The following is a 19,706-nucleotide window of genomic DNA, read 5'->3' on the forward strand; positions in this document are numbered from 1 at the left end:
TGCAGAAAAGCAAAAAAAAAAAAAAAAAATAGGAAAACACCTAATTCCCTCAATAAGGACTGGCTACATAATTTATGGGACCCATTCTAGGAATAGAATGACCACCAAGATACACTAACTTTACAAAGCAAAGTGCAAATAACGTTCATATAGAATATTATATGTGTATAAAGATGGGGATTTAGAGATTATGCATTCTGCCTTATGTGCAAAAAGAAATAAGTAAGACTGGTTACCTGCGGTGGGGGCTAAAAGACCCTGAGCGGATAGGGGACAAGGGAGATGTCATAGTATAGACATTTTTATCTATTCAGTGATTTATTTTTATAAATATGTATTACGTATTTCCTATTCATAAACAAATTTTTAAAATGCAAACAGGCATAAAATTATAATTTTGGCAAGTACTGGAATGAAAAGGTACATAGTGCTCTGAGAGCATAGCTTGGGGACTCCGAGCTTTCTTCCCTGAAGAAGTTGCATTTGAGGCTGGACGCCAAGGCTCAAGAGTAACTAGCTAGGTGCAGCAGGTGGGAAGATCATCCCAGGCCTGGAGGGGTGGGGTGGTTCAGGTGGTGGCATTATTTATGAAGCCCAGAACACTGAGGGGACTGTGCATGTGCTATTCTGTGGCTGAGGGGCTACAGCCCAAACCCCCCATCTAGGGGTAACTCGGTCTCTCCTGTAGGATTCACTATGTCAGGAATTCTAAACTGGCCCAGTTCTAGGGCACAAAGGAAGTAAAACGGCCACCCCACCCCACCACCATGCACGCATGACCCACTCCAGCCAGCTCCTCCCGGCCTCCCGCTCAGTAGAAAAGGCAGACCCACATGCCAGCCATTTCTATGTCCTGCAATGGGATACAGGCCTACCTACTCCCCACTAAGGCCATCCTCCATTTCCTGAAGCCCAAGTATTGCTAGAAGCTTATTCAGAAGAGGAGGAGGAGGAGGAGAAAGAAGGTGGGAAGCAGTTTCTCTTCCTATCACAGGCTGCCAGGCCCAGGACCCTGCTGGGGGCAGGCAGGGCTGGCAAACAGGAAGGGATGATGTAATGAGCAGGCAGCTTTGGCACCAGCAGAGCTGTAGAAATGCAACTGAATGTAGGTTTCTGGAGGCAGCTCAGCCTGGCCCCAGCTCTCAGAATCCTTTCTGCCCCTCCTACCTGTCCCCTATTGGCCCTGAGCTTGCTCCCAGACCCCAGTGGTCATACCCTGAACCCGCCGTGCTGAACCTGTGCACCAAGGTCCAGACTGTAAAACTCCCTGTGGGGTTTCCCCATGAGTCCAGGAAAGCACTCACAACAAAAACCCACAAGGAGTTTCCCAGGCAGACTCAGTCCTGTCTTTTAGGAGGTTCTGGCCACATGGTCTGGGGGTTCCTGTTACAGAGCCCCTCTGGCCACATGGAACAGGCTGCCAGCCCAAGCCCTCACTTGGATCCTGGACCTTTCTCCTTGGTCCTCAGACAATAGAGAAAAGCAACATTCATGGAGGGAGGGAGTCTCAGACGATAGGGAAACTAATAAAGCACAGATTACACCAAAATGGCTGCTCTACGACCCCACAACCAGGGCTGCCTTCTCCTTGAGGCCTTTATGCATGGACAGACACATATGACAGCCTCTCAGCCACCCTGGTTCACCTTCTGAGATGAGGAAATGGGGTGACTTGGACATGAGCTTCTCCAAGCTAGAAGGACACTGGGCACCTGGAGCACCACAGGAAGATACCAGAGCCGCTCAGACTGGCTCTCGATTCTCCACGCTGGCTGCAATCCCAACTCACACCTGGGTCTGGCCCCTTTCCCAAGGAGGGAGCCTTTTGGGCAGGGGTAGTAGGGGAAGGCTGCCAATGAGAGGCAGCTGTTAAAGCTCCTGGGATACGGTCAGGATCCCCAGGAAAAGCCCAAAGTCCATTCGACTGGAGAAAGTTCCTTGAGATCTGAAAGCTTTTAGGGAAAACTGAAAATGGAGAAGTGAGTTGTGCAGAAGGAAGGGGCTTATCTGGAGTAAGTTTACAGGGCAAGATGGCTCTTTCCCAGGCTCCTTCCCTGAGAAGCCAAGAAGGGTGACTTCTTCACCCTTCAGTGGACACTTATCTCTCCCACTGGTACAAGCCAAGGGAGAGAAAGTCAAGGTCCAAATGAGCTCCTGATGTGCCTCTCAAGAGCCCTGGTCTGCATGGCCAAAGGCTGCTCCCTCTTCAGTTATACTCTAAATAGGCAAAGATAAGACAGCTTGAGCCCTGAGTATAGAATGGGAAGTGGAGAGACCAACAACACGCTGGATCAGGGAGCAGAGGGCGTAGGGGTCCCAGCCTTCTGAGACAATTACCTGAGCCCTGCTGCCCCTGAATGGGGGGCAGTAGCGAATAACTGCAAGTCCTGGGAAAAGGTGGAGATGAAGGAGGAGGGGAAGACGTTCTGTATCTCATTCCTCCAGGGAGCAAGCTGAGTTCATGGGGGTAGAAGCCCCGTTGCCAGGAGAATTGCACCCAAGACAGGCAAGTGTAGCCAGGGCCACCCCATTGTCACATCAGACAGCCCCACAGGCCCAGACTTAAAACTATCTGCAGTGTTATCAAAAACACTTCATGGACCCAGTTAGAGCCACCAAAGCAGTACACCAGGCTGGGAAAACCGATTGGTGATCTGTGGAGGCCAGATCTCTCTTTCCTGCTTCCTAAAGGAGCCCACGCTTTTCATCCCTGACTTCCCCTCCTTCTACTTTCTCCAGGGCCAGGAAAGTGAAGAGTCCTCTAAAGCATCCCTGCAGCTGGGAACCACAATAGCAAGCTGGTGCATCCAGAATCTTCTCTAGAACTTTGAACCCTAAGTATCTTGGGTCACCAAAAGATGCAGTTCCTGCCAAGTTCTGTACTTATACCCCACAGCGTCTGCCCGTGTGTGCAGTTGTGGACAGAGGCTGTGCCCGTGGGCCAGGCTCCCGGCCTCCCAACACAGAGGTGCTCCCTCTCCTTTTGAGGCTGGTGCCACAGCCTGGCCACGCAGAAGAGGTTGGGTGGGAGCTGACTGGGAGCAAAGTCCGGCCAAGATGCTTCCCAGAGGACAAGAAGGGTCCTCTGACTCTCCTGCTATAGAAGGCTGGGAATCGACTGGCCCTCGCCACCAGGCATCTGCCTGCCTGCCAGTCTAGGGATTTGCAAAACAGGTAAGTCAGGAGCTGATAACATTCATTAAGCATTCCCCTGATTGGTTGTTTTTGTTTTTGAGACAGAGCCTCAAACTGTCACCCTGGGTAGAGGGCTGTGGTGTCACAGCTCACAGCAACCTCCAAGTCTTGGGCTTAAGCAATTCTCTTGCCTCAGCCTCCCAAGTAGCTAGAACTACAGGTGCCCACCACAATGCCCGGCTATTTTTTGGTTGAATTTGTCATTGTTGTTTGGCAGGCCCAGGCTGGATTCAAACCTGCCAGCTCTGATGTATGTGGCTGGTACCTTAGCCACTTGAGCTGCAGGTGCTGAGCCCCCTGGCTGGTTGTTTATTGATCACCAGTGACTTAGAAAAGAACTGAACAGACTCAGAGATTAAAATGAGCAATTGCTCACCAGTTACAAACCAATCCACCAGAAATGAAGCAGTGTTGACATTTTCCAGAAGAAGTTACACTGCACAGAATCCCAACGTGCATACAGCTCCCCAGAAATAGAACTGGGGCACAAAACAGGGACATACCCACACATGCTCCACCCGCAGCATCCACACCTACTCTAGTAGCCCCTACCCTGCACTTCTACAGTACCCGCAGGCAGCCTAGAGGGGTGGGGCTTGTACCCTGGCAGATAGTACCAGGTCCCCAGGCTTCTGTTTGCCGCACACTTGAGCTAAAAATTTCCACATAAAAATCTCCTTTTTGTGGGCCTGCCAGGGCCAGATGGGGAAAGAATGAGCTTGGGCAGCCTGGCTGGGACGTCAGCAGCAGCATCCCTGGGGCTTCAGAATCTCATTGGAGAGCCAGATCCCAGGCCAGGCCGGGCAGGAGGTAACACATGAGCCAGGGCAAAGCTCTCCTTTCCAGAGAGTGGGTGGCTGTCAGGCCAGACAGACAGTGCTTGCCAAAGAGAAGCTTCAGAATTCCTCAGTGACTCGTTCTCAAAAAGGTTTACTTGTCTTGTGTTATGCCTCAGCAAGGCCAGATTTGGGGAAGGTGAAGCTGAGAGTCGTGACCCATCGTCACCGTCATATTTATTTAGAGCCTCCTATGTGCAAGGTGCTTCCTGCATCGCATCTCATTTAAGTCTATGAAAGGTACCTATGGTCGTCTCCACTTTCTGGACAAGGACACTATGCCTCAAAAGAAGACACTTGCCCAGAGTTACCCAGCCAGTCGGTGGCAGGGGAAGGATGTACAGCTGTCTGCAGGACTCACTGTGCTCCTACCACAAACTGGCCTGGCAAGTCCCAAAGCTGGATCCCGGGTGTGCATTGCCCACATCCCTCTCCACCTGTCCCACCCAACACTGCCCAGGACTCGCCTCCCAAGGCCAAGCAGTCCCCTTTCTTACATGGCCAAAAGGGTCTAGGTGATTGTTTGTCAGCTTCAGCTTCTGGAAAGAGACCAGCTGCCGCATCCAGTGGGCCCCAGTGGCAGGAGAATCCGGGTGGACATACAGCCTCCCTGGCATGGCTGGCTCAGCCTTCCCGGCCACCATCCTGCCAACAGAGCAGACAGAGCAGTTGATTACCCTGGGGTCTGACGAAGCCAGATTCCCTATCCCCTGTGACAACAAAGTCCTTTGATCAGAGGAAAAAATAGCTGCAGGTCCCATCACACCATCAACTTAGGACTTCCAGGGTATGAGTGAGGGACAAAGGAGAGAGCGCTGAGGAGGAGAAAGAACAGTTCTGAACCTCTGGAAACAGCAGGTTACAGGGAGATGTGAGCATGTATTTGAAGGACTGAGGCTAAGCACAGATGCTGTGGGGAGATTTGGGCATCTCTGTGTGTTATATTTGTGATTTTTTTTTAATTTCAGGTTAATGTGAGAGTACAAACAACTATATTACAATGTTTGCATTTGTTAGATAGAGTCCCTCTCATGGTTTAGTCCTGCCCCCCAAAGGTGTGCCATATACCCTTACATTGTGCCCATTAAGTGGGAGCACACCAATCCCTCCCCGGCTCTTCTCTTCTCCCTCATTCCTCCTCCCCCAACTTGAATTGAGTTTTTTAGATTTATGATTTTTTTTTTCGGAGACAGAGTCTCACTATGTCACCTTCAGTAGAGTGCCATGGCCTCGTAGCTCACAGCAACCTTACACTTTTGGGCTTAAGCGATTCTCTTATTCAGCCTCTCAAGTAGCTGGGACTACAGGCACCTGCCCTGATGCCTGGCTATTTTTTTTTTTTCGTAGTTATCATTGTTGTTTTAGCAGGCTCTGGGCCAGTTTCAAACCCACCAGCCCCAGTGTATGTGGCCAGTGCCCTAACCACTGAGCTATGGGTGCCGAGCCTATATTTATGATTTTTTAATTCTATAAATCATACTGTTTGGAAGGAATGTCTCAAATGACCTAAACAACTCTCAAACTGCTTGCCCCAAAAACAATGGTAAGAAATTAATTGGTAGCTGTCCTCTCATCTAGAGCTTGCTCTGAGTTTGAATCTAGAGAACAAATAGAACTGTGGTCCTTGCCAAGTCCTTGCTACTAAATCCTGCCCCCTCAGCCTAATCTCTGTCTGCTACACCCACCACAGAGCCTAATATCTGGGCCAGCTGCTCTCCCCTCAGTGCCACTCTGAGCTCTGGGGGCAGACAGGGTGCTGAGGAGTTGACCTGGCATTTATCTACCTGGCCCCAGTTTGGTTTGGCCCCCCAGCCTGACCATCTCCTCCAGCCCCTTGTCAAAGGGTAATATTACCCACCTCCGGGCAGCAGCTCACTCACACTGGGAGGGGGACACAGCTTAAGAGGGAAGTGAGTGGAGAAAGAGAAGAAAGCCCACTGCAGACCAGGTAATAACTATCAAGTCACTATTCCCATGCCCCTCTTCAGTGAGGCTCTGACAGAGGCTCAGTCTGCCTGGGGCTAGCAAGGTGTCTATCACCTGGCAGCACAGTCACCGAGTCCTGGTTGTCCATGATTGTGGGGAGAGTATGGACCCTTGAAATCCACCCAACACCCAAACACTGTAGCTTGTTTCCAGGCCCAGCCCCGGAGGCAGATGTTACACACTTGCCAACCCCCTTGGCCTCTGCCTTGCCAGCTCCTGGCAGTGGACCTGCGGCTGCAGATCTGGGCAGCCGCTGTACCACCTTCAGGCAGGGGCTGAGGGCAGGGGGGTGATGTGGTGATGTGGTGAGGGGTCCCAGGCCTCTTACCATTTGTTGTCACAGAACTTGTAGCGATGGTCATCTGCAGGGACGATGTCAATCAACAGTATGTACTTGGTCTTGGGGTTCATGCCTGTGACTTTTACCTTGTAGCTGGGGAACATCCTCCTTGGGAGTCAGGGTGAGGTGGCGCATGGACAGGAGACCAGGAGAGACAACACAGTGAGCAAGGTGGCTAAGGTCTTTACCAGGTGCTCCCCTTTGAGCCTGTGACCTTGGCCCTGGCCATAGCTGTGTGACTTGCACCACTCATTTCCCCCTCTGTCCTCACTGCACAGAGCTGCACTAGCTGCTTTCTCTGGGTCCCTGCAGCTGTCAGTCTGTGTCTAGGAAAACAGTTTGCATGGTTTGCCAAATTCATGTCCCCTCTCCCCCTCAATCCCCTAAGATTTGGGCCTGGAGGCTGCCAGCAGCTGGAGCACGGAGACCCCGGTCAGGATTGCAAGAGCTGCAATCCCAACCTGGCTGCCTTAATTTCCCTCCTGTCCTTTGCCACCCCAGACAGAATTAAAGTTAGGGGTATAACAACTAAACCCCTGTCAGCTTCTGTAAATAAGGAGAAACCAACTCTGGGTCATGTCTCTGTGGAAACCCTCAGGCCTTAAAACAACTCACAGGGAAACAGGAGACTGCTGTTGGAAACCCCGCCTGGTTTGGAGTCTTTGGGTGTGTTTAGTAGGGGATTTTCTCCCTGTGACTGCCTCACGTGGGCCTCTGTACCCTAAGTGGATTTCAGGGAAGGTTGGTCCAGGAGTCCCCTGGATGAGTGAGAACATGACAAATTGTGAGGACCTGGGCAACTCGCTTGAATCTCTCTGTGCCTTGGTTTCCTTATCTCTAAGACAAGAATAATGTCACAACCTATTTCAGATTGCTGTGTGGATTAAATCAGTTAATTTATGACCATTACTACTGACCCCTGCTGCATTCTACCCTCCACAAGTCAGACCTACTTCCACAGAAATGGATTCACTAAAAAACAAAATGTTTTTCCATTTCTTACAGCCCATGCTGAGTCTGTCCAGGACCCTGAGACTCAGGGAACATTCTAGGGAAGGGCTTCCCCCGACCCCTTAGTGCGCACACACACAACAGCAGGTACACACACCTGCCACGGCACAGCTCCCTGCCCTGGTCTCGGGGGCTCTGACATGGGCTTCACCAGATCTGGGGGCGGGGGAGGAGGTGAACGAAACCTTCTCACAGTCCTCCTCTGATACCTCTGGCCCCTCTCAGCTGACCTACAAAGGTGCTACTTCAGAGAGGCAGGGTCAAACCCAACTGAAGATACTAAGGGGGATGGAAAGCAGCCCCCTGAGGTATAGCACAGCCCCGCCAGTCTGCTCTGGGAAAACCATCAGGCAATCCTCTGCCTCTCACCAACCCAAGACAGCACGGGACCCTCATGAGAAGCTGTTCCAGACACCTCAAACAAACAAGTCCAGTCCCTACTTTGTCAACAGGGGCACCAGCTTACCTGGACCAGGCAGAGCTTCCAGAAAGGACCAAGGCCTCCACAAGCTGACAGACCCTACAACAAGTCCAGGCCAGGACCCTGGGGCAGAGGGTTCACGACCACACTGGCCCAGCCCCCACTCAGCCCAGCCTGTGCCCCTCTCTTGCTGGAGGGTAGCCCAGCAAGAGCCAGAGGGCTGCAGGGCGGGCCATGGGGTGTGTGCCTCTGGTGTGCCCAGGAGCACGCTGTGCGAGTGCGCATGTGTGGACGTGGACGTGCCTGGAAAGAGGAGGGAAGTTCTAGCTGCAAGTCTAGGGACTTATAAACCGTGTGGAAGAATTTGTCTCAGATGTCAATTGAAAGCATTTTCAAATGTCCACCCCACCCCCTCTCCAGGAATGGGGGAAATGAGGGGCTCAGGAACCCAATCCTCCCTCCTTCTTACCAGCCCCGTTGGGCCTTGGGGCACAGCTGGAGCCTGCACCACCCTTTCCTGGCCCTGCCTCTCTCCTAGTGGGCCTATAGCTGGAGTGGGAGGGTGCCAGCTGCCTCTCCTCCCCCTCCCTGGGGGAAGGCCAAGAATCCTGTCCCCTTCAGACCACCATTTTGTAATTGCCACAGAAACAGCCACAAAATGGGGCAGCCTTGGCCATGCTGGGGCCAGCTGGCCCCAATGGCCTGCGCCTAGCCTGTTTCTCCTCTATTTATTCCAGGTGGCAACAGCAGAGGGCACCATGGCTTCCCTCCAGGGCCAGCGTCCATACAGGGAGCTAGGACTGGCCATTTGCCAGTCTTCATTGCCTAGGCTGAGAGGAAGCCGAGGAGCCTCTGACCTTTTCTTTCTGCCCCCCACTAGCATCATCTCAGCCGCTCAGGAGGCCAGGCTGACCCTGACTCAGCACTTTTTAGAAGGCATTTGAGGACCCTGTGCTCTGCCTCCCAAGGCGCAGAACCACTCTCTTGTGATCTGGACCAGATTCCTGACAGATAAGAGCCTCAGGGAAGTGCTGCAGATGGAGGGGCAGGGAAGGAGAATACCTCCTGCCTGCCTGCCTCCCTGCCCACCAATTTCCCTCTTAGGGGTGGGGGCAGCAGCCCTCAGAACCCAGGAGGGTAGGGGAGATGTCTGGTCTGAATGGGGAGTTCAGAAGTCCTCTGTTCTGGCTAAACTGGCCACTGGAAGCTCCATTGCCTTCATGGAAACAAATGTCTGGGTCTCTGGCAGGGTCCAGGTTAGGGACTGCTCTGGGCCTTGCAAAGCAAACTCCAGTGGGGCGCAGGTGGCTCAGAAGGACGAAGGGCTGAGCATGAAGGTGAGGCAATCTCTGCCCAGGCTGAGGGGAGAATTTGAGGCCCTGTGGGCATCTGCCACTGGCTTCCTGAGGGAACTAACATTTGAGACCTCTTCCAGCTTGGGGGTAGGGTTCTCCAGTTCAAGGTGACTCTGGTGACAGAGGCTAGGCAGGGTTTGGGGGCTGTGACTTCCTCTAGGGTCTACCTCTCTAGTGAAATATGCAAACTGGTGGAGTGAGATGTAAATTGTTCTGTGATTTATGACATAAAATGTACCTGAAAACCAACACCCTATGGGGGAAAGCAATGCCTGGGGAGGAGGGGGAGCCAAGAAGGGGCCATCTGCATCCCATGCAGGGCCTCCCACCAGTGCGTGGAAGGCCCACTCCCTATCCCTGGTACTTCCTGGTGCCTCTCCCTCCACCTTCTCCCTGCTCCCCCCATAGCCCTCTGGTCCCACCCTCTCCCTGCCCCTCACACTGATCTCCTCTGCACACTTTCCACTAGCTGAGCCCCTCTCCCTGCTCCCTAAGTTCCTCACACCCCGCCTAAGCTCTGGTTCCCCTAGACAGATGGGTGTACCACCCCACCCCACCCCCAACTGAAACCGGCTCCAGCAAGGAATAAACAAGCTGCCTGCTCTGCCATTGGGGCAAGAGATGAAAGCCGGGGTTTCTCCTCTGATCACAGAACAGGCTCTGAAAGGGTGCGGGGCTCCCAGCCTTTATCTTCTTCATACTCGGAAATGGTTTTAGAATGAACTGCTAAGATAAGCTTCCTTAGACATTTCTTGGTGTTGGATGCTTTGCGGGCTAGGGGCAAGGGTTTCAGGGCATTTTGACTTTGGCAATAAACCCATAAAAGTGAACTCACTGCTAAAAAGGGACAGGCTTCTATAGTTGGGCTTGGACAGCCAGAGAGCCAGAGAACCTTGGAGCTCCTGAGCCGAAGTGGCTGCCAAATTCAAGGTGCTGACTTGCTCACTGCACCATATCCTGGGCAGGGGGCAGAGAACAGACCTAGGAGGCCACCAGATTCTCTCTGCCTGGCAGGGTCCCCAAGCCCTAACCCAACAGCAGCCCCAAAACCCTGGGAGTTGGGGACTCCAAGAGCAGCTACATGTGCCTTCCCTTAAATACAAGAGAAAATCAAATTAAAGTGGTGAGAAGTCCAAAGAGCAGTTTTTCCAAGAGCAGGAATGGTAGTGACTGGGAGGGCACAAGAAGGATTCTGGGGGCTGGTAATGTTCTGTTTCCTTTATCTGATTGCAGGTTACACAGGTTTGCCCATTTTGCGCAAGTCTATAGAGCAGATACTTTGGATTTGTGCACTCTTTTGCAGGGATGTTCTACTTCAATAAAATTTATGCTAAAAATTATATGTGCTATACACATACCCACACACCTTGGAGCTCAGAGTCTGAAAAGAATGGGCTACAGGAAAGGGTGGTGATCCCTGGAAAACTCCACCCATCTTTCTATCCCTAATGTGCAAGGATCTTCAGGAAGAATCTCCTGTGCTGGGAAGAGACCAAGGCCCAGCAACCACGGCTGGGGTTAGGGGTAGGGGGTGCTGGTGCCACCTATACTGAGACCAAACATTTTGCAGCCAAATGATTTCTGAGAGCAATGACAAAGCTACTAAATTGATTTCTACTTACACACATACCCGTACACACAGTTTTCTAATTCACCCAAGGCGTTTTTTAAGAAATATTTTCCCTGAGGGGAGGGGCAGGGGTAAGGGTGTATGGAATGGATGCTGCTTTGGAAGGTCAGTTGGTTCTCTTGGATTTTTTTTAAAGGCACTTCCTTCTGATAGACTTTTGCTTTCAGAAAATACTTTAAAAAGAGATCAAAGCACTCTCTCCCCAACCCACTTTCCCAGTGTCTTCAACCCTTACTTCTCTTATCATCCACGCCACTGGGCTCTGACGCTCTGTATACAGAGTGAGGGCAATTGGCTTTGAAGCCCCGGATTAAACTGAGCCAAATCCTTGCCTCAGAATAACAAACAATACAGGTTCAACAGGAGTTCTCATCGGTAGTTCATTTTTCAAACGCAAATTCACTGTCACTAACACAAGCAACATTGAACTCAACAGGCTATGAAGGCTGATAGTGGAGATTTATCTGGTGGCAGAACCATGACCTAGGAGTAGGGCAGTTAGACAGTTAGGAAATTTTCATTTTGGGGAGGTTTATATTTAAATTTTTGTGGAGCTCACTTTTATCTATGTTTGGGAGAAAATGCAGTTTCTCACATGTATCAAGCTTGGCCAGGGTTGTGAGGATGCAAAGAGAGGGGTCCGCTCTCTGCAGTTATCAACAAGAACCCCTGGGCTGCAGGGGCCTGAAGGGACAGAGACTGGCCGGGAAGGGGTTTGGCCCACATTTTACACCTGACGTCAGGGATTCGTAAGCACTCAGAAAATGGTGTCTGATGCTGTGGTTGGCATATCGCTCACCAGTTCAAAGAATTGTCAGCAGATTCTTTTCTCCTTTTACCTTCAGACTTTCAAGAACCCAAAGGGCCAAGGTTGGCAGCTTGTGACCCAAGACTTCAAACTGGCTTAAGAACATGCTGGCCACCCTTCTCCAGGGCCCATTCCTGCTGAAGTAGATGGCAGTTATCATGTCCCTAACTAGCAGCAACCTGTGCTAAACAAGCTTAAAAAAAAAAAAAAAAGCAATCAAAGTTGGGGTTTTGTTTGGGGATGAGGGTGCATTATCGGCTTGGCTTGTACAGATCTGGCATTTGCCAAACTTCCCTTCTCTAGGGTTTGATTTACGTTCTCTTAGTTCTCCTCCAGCTCTAGCAATCTAGGAATCCATGATTCAAGGTTCAGGAGAAAAGTTCAGGCTGGTGAGAAATGGAAGTGTCCCAGAAAGGGTTCTAGTAGAGACACACAGAGTTTGGGGAGCAGGGAGAGGCCCTGGACAGGATGTTAAAGGGCCACCAGCCCAAGCAAAGCAAACTGCAACCAGAGGCCACCCTTGTAAGGGAAGTGGTGAGGGAAGGGAGGGAGACACAGTGATCCAAGCAATAAAAGTGGTCTCTGAAGACAGAGGGCAGCGATGCAGGGGGAAATGGGCGTTTGTGAGAACTGAGGGCTTGGGGATTTTGAGGGGGATGAGGCTTTAGTGACTTTCTAAAGGACTAGATCTGGTACAAGGATAACTTTCTGCCAGAGAAATGAAAGGCAGTGATGGATCCATAATTGACCGACATCATCATAGCTGTTTTAAAATTATTATTATCATTCCCTAAGGCCCATTCCCTAAGTTTCCATTAGGATCAGGCACAAACACCTGCCTGAAGTTGGTCACCTTGACAAGTTGTATATGTGTCAGGGTGAGGGAGGGAGCCGGACCCATGCCAATGCAGGGAACCCCACTAAGGGGAACCATAAAATGCTTTTTGTTTAAAATGGTAAAGCCGGGGCATGCCAGAGAACATGCTGGCCATTTATTTTCAAGAGACAAGGTTGTTTCTGCTGCCTAAAAATGGAGGATCTTTCTTCTTTCCTTCTCTCCACCTCAGCAGGCATAAGAACCCCCCTACACACACACCTGTAATCCACCAGACAATTTACCAAGCTGCACCCAGTCACATGATCCCCTGGGCTGGGTTTCACAGTAGCTGGATACGGAGGCCAGCAGGCAAGCTAATAGTCACCATTTATTGGACACCACTGAGCTACAGGGAGGTTTAGTGACTTGCCTAGGTGCACACAGCTAGGAAGAGGCAAGGCTTGTGACACCTGGCCTGCCTCCCCCATCCCCAATGAGCACTCCTCTGCCAACCCCCCCATGCATCCTCCTTCCCCATCTCCATCCCCCAAATGCACTGAACTCAGGCCCTAAAATCAGCCTGCTTCTTCCCTGATAAAGGTCGTGTGTATGGATGTGAGTTCTCCCCAGGTAAGACATGAGGGTCACCAAGAGCCCTGACCTCTTCCACCCTCAACAAAACACTGAAAGCTTTACAAGGCCCACCAGTGAGCAGACACCAGGAGGATCACAGCACCCCTACACTGCACATAGCAAACCCCTGGTTTTTGTTTCTTTGGAATAGCCTGTCGTTTCCTAAGCTGTTTGGTAGGCAAAGCTAAGTTCTCTAAAGAGTAGAAGAAACTGCTGAGTGGGTGCCAGACACTTCTCTCACGATCATCAGCTAGCATGTCTGCTTTGCTTACATGTGCCAGGGCTATGCTAGGTGCTTTACAAAAAACAGCATAAATTAGAACCTGTTCCTTTACACGTGGAGGGGATGTGGGAGAGACCCCTAAGTATCTCAGCTGGGAGTTGCACAGATGGAAAACCTGAGTTGGAACTGGACTCCTCTAAATCCCTGGCCCTTGATGCTTCACCATCTTCTTCTTCCAAAAGCCCAATTACAGGCCACAGCCAGGCAAGAGGACAGTCTCACACCTTGTCCCCTGGGACCAAAATCAATTGTGTGTATGTGGAGAGGGCAGAGTGGGTGAGGAGGAGGTTCCTAAACCTGAACTTCCCAGTGTCTATGTCTACAGCAATCCCCCTTCACCTGACAATCGCTCTCTTTGCCATCCTGCCCCACCCCAGTCATGCTGCCCTAGGGAATCTCTCTGCGTCTTCCTCCTCTCATCCTCTCCTCCCTGTTCTCCCACAGACACCAGCGCATTTTAAAGATGTTTCCACTTTATAAATCATCTTTCTCTGGCAGCCACCCCAGAGCTGCTCCCCAAACAACACACACACACAGCCCAATGGTAGTGCCTTCCTGTGCCAAAGACTGGACTGGAAAAAATGGAGCCGCGCCCCTGGGAGAGAGACTTGGGGTCTGAAGAATTATGGAAATTGAATAGCATGGTCTCCTTCCCTTTCCCTATCTGCTGAGGGGGATCTCTATCTCCCCAATTAATGAAATTCTGAGAAACCCCATAGGTCCCCTGGGGAGGCAGACTGGGCAGCATCTCAGGGGGTCCAAAGTGCTGGCGGTTGGGATGTAGGGCAAAGTGATCCTTGTTTGCATTTCATTTGCATAGCGCTGCCCCTCCCCCAGCCCTACCTCCCAGCACCCTTGCTGGGGTAGCCTCTGGCAGGCCCTGGCAGCCCAGTCCCAGCCTGCACTGGGATGTGGCCCTGAGGCCTGCGTGGCAGGAGGGACTCCTACAGACTCCTCCAGCTTGGACCTAGAGAACTATTAAGAGAGCCCGCTGGAGATCCTTATTGCTCCCACCCGCCATCCCCAGGAGTTAATCTCCAGTGCTGACCTGCCCGCCTTGGTGATGATCATCTCCGTGCCCGCCTCATGGAACTTCTTCCAGAGCTCCTTCTCATGCAGCCCCACCTTGATGTTCTCGATGGTCTGGGGATAGGAGGGAGGGGACTCATGTTTGCCTGGCCCATGGCTCCATTTGGAGCCTGAGGAAAGGACACGGACCTGAGGAACCGCGCAGAACCCAGCCAGTGTAGGAGTCCAGGACTCAAGATTTCGTTTCACAAAATTACTTCAAACTATTGGTCCATTTTAAATCGCAAAATTATTTCAAACTATTGGTCAATTAAAAAATTAATCAATGGCTGAAATTCCTCTTTCAGAGCGGCATCTACAGATGGGCCTGCAGAGGACATCTGGTAACCCGCGCAGGGCAGACGACACTGCACACGCATGGACACTTCGGTGGCCGCGCATAACCACAGGCTTGCGGGAGAGGCTCACACACCCTCAGCCAGACGCATGAGGCAGACAGTGCGCACGGATCTACACAGATGTCCTTCATTGAGCTCTACTGGTTGTCACCGTAAAACCTGTCCGCGACGTCCCGACACGGCTTTGGAGCCCCACAGCGGCTCCCAGGCCCGGCGTGGCCCTGCGGGGTCGGCTCTTCCCGCCAAGGCCCAGGCTGTCGCCGCATCCCAGCCCACTCTGAGAGTCATGGATGCAGCACCCTTGGCCTGGGCTCCCTCAACTGCCGCAAGGGTCTCTTTACCACACGTGCTAACTCCAGAGTAGCCCTGAGGGCTCCAAGTGGAGAAGGGCCCGGAAAGGCAGAGCGCGCTAGCCCTCCCCAGGAGACAACAAACACGCAGACTGTTCGGGACCCTGCCAGGTTCACCTGAGAGCGAGTCCTGCTCACAGTTGGACGGAATGCTGGACACCTGCGCCGGCCCTGAAGACGGACGGAAGCCTAACCTCTACCCGAAGGCTGGCGCAAGCTCACCTGCTCAGCTGCCGTGGCGACGTCGGCGCCCGGGCCCGGGGGGCTGCCGAGAGCGGCTCCGCCGAGGCCTGGAGCGGCCAGCGCCGGCTCAGGGGCGTTGGCTGTGGCGGTGGCCTCGCTGATCGCTGGGCCCGGGGCCCGGAAGGCCTCCTCGTTCTCCGACAGGCCCTTATCCTGCAGCATCTCCTGCGGGCACAACACACACCGAGTCACTTGCCCAAGTCCACACTCGCCAAAGGTCCCACGGCCCTCTCCAGCCAAGCTGGGGCTTCGTGCGGGTGGAGGCCTCCCTGGCCCACGTGGACCCCGCCCCCTCTAGAGCTGGGGGGAGGGAGCGTGGGGGGAGGGCAGGACTCTTGCCTCCTCCCTCAGGGCTCTGGACCTGGGAGGGTCTGATGTGCTTTCAATGTCTGCCTGCCCCTGGGTGTGGGGTTGTGGGATGAGTAGGTCTAGGGGAAGGACCGCCCTCTCGGCATTGCCCCAGCTGCACCCCGACTCCCTCCCTTCTTCTGGGCTCCACTCGAGTGAGGCCTGGGTCTTGTTGGCTGCTATGGAATAACTGGGGTCCAGAACTCACTTTTAGCCCAGGGCAGCCAAGATACTTCCTGGGCATACAGGAGAGGAGAGCTAGGCCAGGAGGGCAGAAACTAGGCTCCTGAAGCTCCATACCTGTTTTTAGAGGGGACCTGGGGCTGGGCAGGCCTTGAGGCTGCTACTCACCCACGCGCCCTCACCCATCCACTCACCATTCACGTAGAGACTTCCTGAACCACAGGCTTTCACTTTGACACATTCCCACTCCAGACATCCTCTTCCCACTGGCACAAGTGGGCACAGCACCCTCATTGCATCCTGCTCACCCAAGCAGCCACCCTAGGGCCACTCAGATCCAAGCCCTGATTTGGCCAGGAGCCTCCCCAGCCTTGCCTTGTCACATTCACACTTTAGCTCTGCTTTAGGCCCAGACCCTTACCAGCTGAAGACCAGGCCAGCAGGTTGGGTCTACTTCAAAGCCTAGTCCTGCTTCAGAGTACAGCTATATTTCCCCAAGTGTCAGGGCCTCTTCATGGGCCTAAGCTGGTCCTGGGATAGCAGGATGAGAGCCCAGCCTGAAAGGACAACCTTGTCCACTGTCCCTCAGGGGTCCAACCCTGCACTATCTCTGCTTCCCCTTCCCACCTCCCTGCTCTTCTCCATTCTTCTGGGCAAATTCTCGTGGGGCTTTCTGTATGTCTTACTGCCTCTCTTGTGGCCTAATGCCCCACCTTTCTCTTCCTTTTTCCTGTTCTCTTTGAGCATCCCAAGGCTCAGGCCCCTTGCCCACCCTCTTCACTGGCCTTCTCATCTTGGGTTTGGACTTTTGCTCCCAGGGCCTCGAAAAGTAAACAAGCCAAGTGCAACCGAGGAGATAAAAAGGGGCCAGGGCCAGCCTGGGTTGGGAAAAACCCATAAAGATAAGGCTGACAGCGCGGTCGCCACAGCTGGCAGTTAGCAAGGCTCGCGGGACATGGCCAGCATCAGCACCCTCCTCAGGCCACGTGTGGTTCGGACCCAAAGTCAGAAACCCAGGAGCCCCCAAACAGGGTACCTGCCTGACTAGAGCAGCTGCCTGCTGGGGCCAAGGCGCTGGTTCCGACGATATCTGGGGCCCAGCCCGCACCAGATTCGCTGGTCCCAGGTGTGAGGGCCGTGGCGCCCAGAAGGAGGGGCTGTCTCCGGCTCGAGTTGCCCGCCTAGCCACTGGGTCCTCTGCTGGGCACTCGTCACACCCACAGCCATGGAACCGAACCCTCCTGCTTCGCGCCCGGCACGCACGTAGTCCTGCCGGGTGCAGAGCTTGTCCTTGGCCGTGTCCATTGATGCCGGCCCCGCCGCTCAGACTGGGGACCAGGCCTGCGCGGGACTCTCCTTTCCCTCCTCAGGGTGCACCTCTTCCTTTCTCTGGCCCGGGAGCCACATCCTGACCTCGCGACAGCTTACTCTCGCCAAAGCTCCTCGCCAATTTCCTTTTTTTTCCCAGCCGGACTGGCCCGGAGCAGCGGTTCCCGTGGTCCCCTCGGACCTCGAGACCCAGCGCACTCCGATGCTTGCACTGGGTCCTAGACGCTGCGAGTGCCAAGGTCCGCGCTGACCGGGCTTCCCGTCGACCCCTCCATGGGCGCAGCACGCCGGCTCCGCGCCCTTTGCGATTGGGTCCATAGCTTGCAGCTGCCTCGTTTTCCCAGGAGGACACAATTTTTCTTTTCACTTTTAGGTTACTGGTGATATGTTTCTTGCACTGGGGGATTGTTAGTATTTTTAATATTTTAATAATTCCTACTATCAGAGTAATAGTCTGGTCAATTCAGTAACTTTAGGAATGTTTATCCGATCACATGAAGTATTACTTCTTTTTACCTTTAGTACCATATGGTTAAAGTACTGGCTTCTTTTGTAAAATTATCATTATTTAACATGTTGTTGCTTTCCTGTCTTTGCTCCGTCAGTCTGGGGCCTCCTATCACCCATATCTAGATAATTAGATATAATATTCCAATAGGTCATGTTAATCTATTGTTATTAATTTTTGTTCTGTATCTTTAAAATGTTTCCAATGCTAGCCCTTCATTCTGTTTATACTTTGTCATCCTGTGTCCATATCTTGTTTACTATAACTTAAAATTTTTCTCAAAATTCATGCTTATTTTTTCACATCCTTATAATTCTTCTTGTTATCTTACCATCGTTTGTTTTGTTATAATTGTTTATAATACTCCAGGCATCCTTCTTCATCACATCACAGCAAGATCTTGTTACTTTGTCATTATTTGTAATGTTACAGACTTTAATTTTCTAGGTATTTTTCATCACATCGTTACTTTTTGTTACTTTGTCATGCTTTGTAATATTGCTGTAGCTTTTAATACTCTAATTATTTTTCATCACTTTAGTATAATACTTCTTACTCAACCATTATTTATAATGTTGTGACTATGAATACCTTGTTCATAAATTGTCATATTATTCCAGCAATTCCTGTTACGATGTCTTTACGTCTATTAGTATTGCTCTCAAAAATTGGTGAATATGTCTAATATAGTATCAATAATGCATTATATGATAGTATTTTATCACTACCACTAATAGGATTTCCCTTAATAATAATTTTCAAGGTTTGGCTTCTTTCCCTACGGTTTCTTACAATTTTTGTAATCTGTTACATTATTATTAAATGTTAAACTATTGCTATTGATTTTAATACAATAGTGCTTACATTTGTCCCTACATTTACAATCACTTTGTCTTCAATCCTTTTAAAATTGTGATAACTATTTTGACTCAGTTCTGAAAGTTATTTTATTATTTTAAGGTCCAAGCGTTGTATCAGTTATGCCGCTCAGCCCTGTTTCCATGATAATTGCTCATATTCGGGTAATTTTTGTTCTTCCATAATTATTTATATATAATGTTCCTTGCTTTAAATTTAACGAGTCTGTTGTATCAAAGACTCTGAAGTCCCGTGTTATGATCATTCACATTTCCACATCGATTTTCGATTTTCGCCGCCAGTCCCCAGGCCCTCTTCCTGGGCCTTTCACATCCTGAAAACCAATTTCAAGGCCACCACTCTGCCTGTCACGGTTTTAACCTTGTCCCTTTGGGGTTGGCACTGTCGTTTCTATGCTATTGAGTTTCTAGACCCGATTACCGAGAGGAGGGCTCAAGCCCCAACCCCGGGTTGTCGGCCGAGGCGGCGGGGCGACCTGAGACGCTGCGAGCCCAGAGCTGTCTCCCCTGCAACCTTGACTGTCCCCGAGGTACTTACCTCGGCCGTGCTACTTATCCCTTTCCAGCTCATCCTCCTCAACCCTGCAGCCTAATCCTGGACCCCTTGGCCCCGGCCACGCACACCCAGCTTATCCCCATCCGGCTGGAACAGACACTCACCCTAACTGAGCTGCCGCATGCGGAGGCGCCAGCTGCCCAAGGTCCGCTGCAGGCTCGGGTCCGAGGAGCGAGGGCGCGGGACAGCCAGGGTTATGGCTCTGCGCAGCTGGGTCAGGGTCCCGCAGCCGACCGTGCCCTCGGGGCCGGACACATCCCGGCTCTGGAGCGGGCCCTTGATCTCCAAGGCTGCACTTTGGGGCCTCAGCTCCCTCCTCTTCCCTCCCTCCCTCCGGGGCCACCCCCCACCCCCGGTGACGTCGCCGCTGTCAATCAGTCCGCGCCCGCTACCCCCCGGGGAGGGAGGCTACAGGGTCCCCAGGCTCCGCGGCCCCGGGGACCCTGAGACCCTAGCGAGCCGCCTGCTCCTCCACTGCGCGGCCCAATACCCTCCCCGCGGCCCTCGGCCCCGCCGGCCGGGCAGGGGCTGGAAGCCCCGCATGGTTTAGATTAGAGAGGCGAGAAGAG

The 19,706-nt window shown here is 52.2% G+C and overlaps 1 protein-coding gene across 3 annotated transcripts in view; it reads right to left on the reverse strand.

The window, feature by feature from the left end:
* TBX4 (T-box 4) overlaps positions 1-19,414 on the reverse strand; it is a 29,527-nt gene extending 10,113 nt beyond the window's left edge. The window contains exons 1-5 of one of the 3 annotated variants that reach the window (XM_003795599.2): positions 19,242-19,414; positions 15,315-15,500; positions 14,364-14,458; positions 6,346-6,465; positions 4,529-4,676 (exon numbers count right to left, since the gene is read on the reverse strand). In XM_003795599.2, the coding sequence (XP_003795647.1) occupies positions 4,529-4,676; positions 6,346-6,465; positions 14,364-14,458; positions 15,315-15,497 (546 nt within the window). In that variant the 5' untranslated portion in view covers positions 15,498-15,500; positions 19,242-19,414. Of the gene's footprint in view, positions 1-4,528; positions 4,677-6,345; positions 6,466-14,363; positions 14,459-15,314; positions 15,537-16,501; positions 16,765-19,241 lie in introns of those variants that run through there. The other 2 variants (XM_023516617.1, XM_012808767.1) reach the window with 2 other exon arrangements.
* Positions 19,415-19,706: the final 292 nt, after the last annotated feature.

Source organism: Otolemur garnettii, unplaced genomic scaffold (genome assembly GCF_000181295.1).
Source record: "Otolemur garnettii isolate 467f Iridium unplaced genomic scaffold, OtoGar3 scaffold00094, whole genome shotgun sequence".
Classification (NCBI taxonomy): domain Eukaryota; kingdom Metazoa; phylum Chordata; class Mammalia; order Primates; family Galagidae; genus Otolemur; species Otolemur garnettii.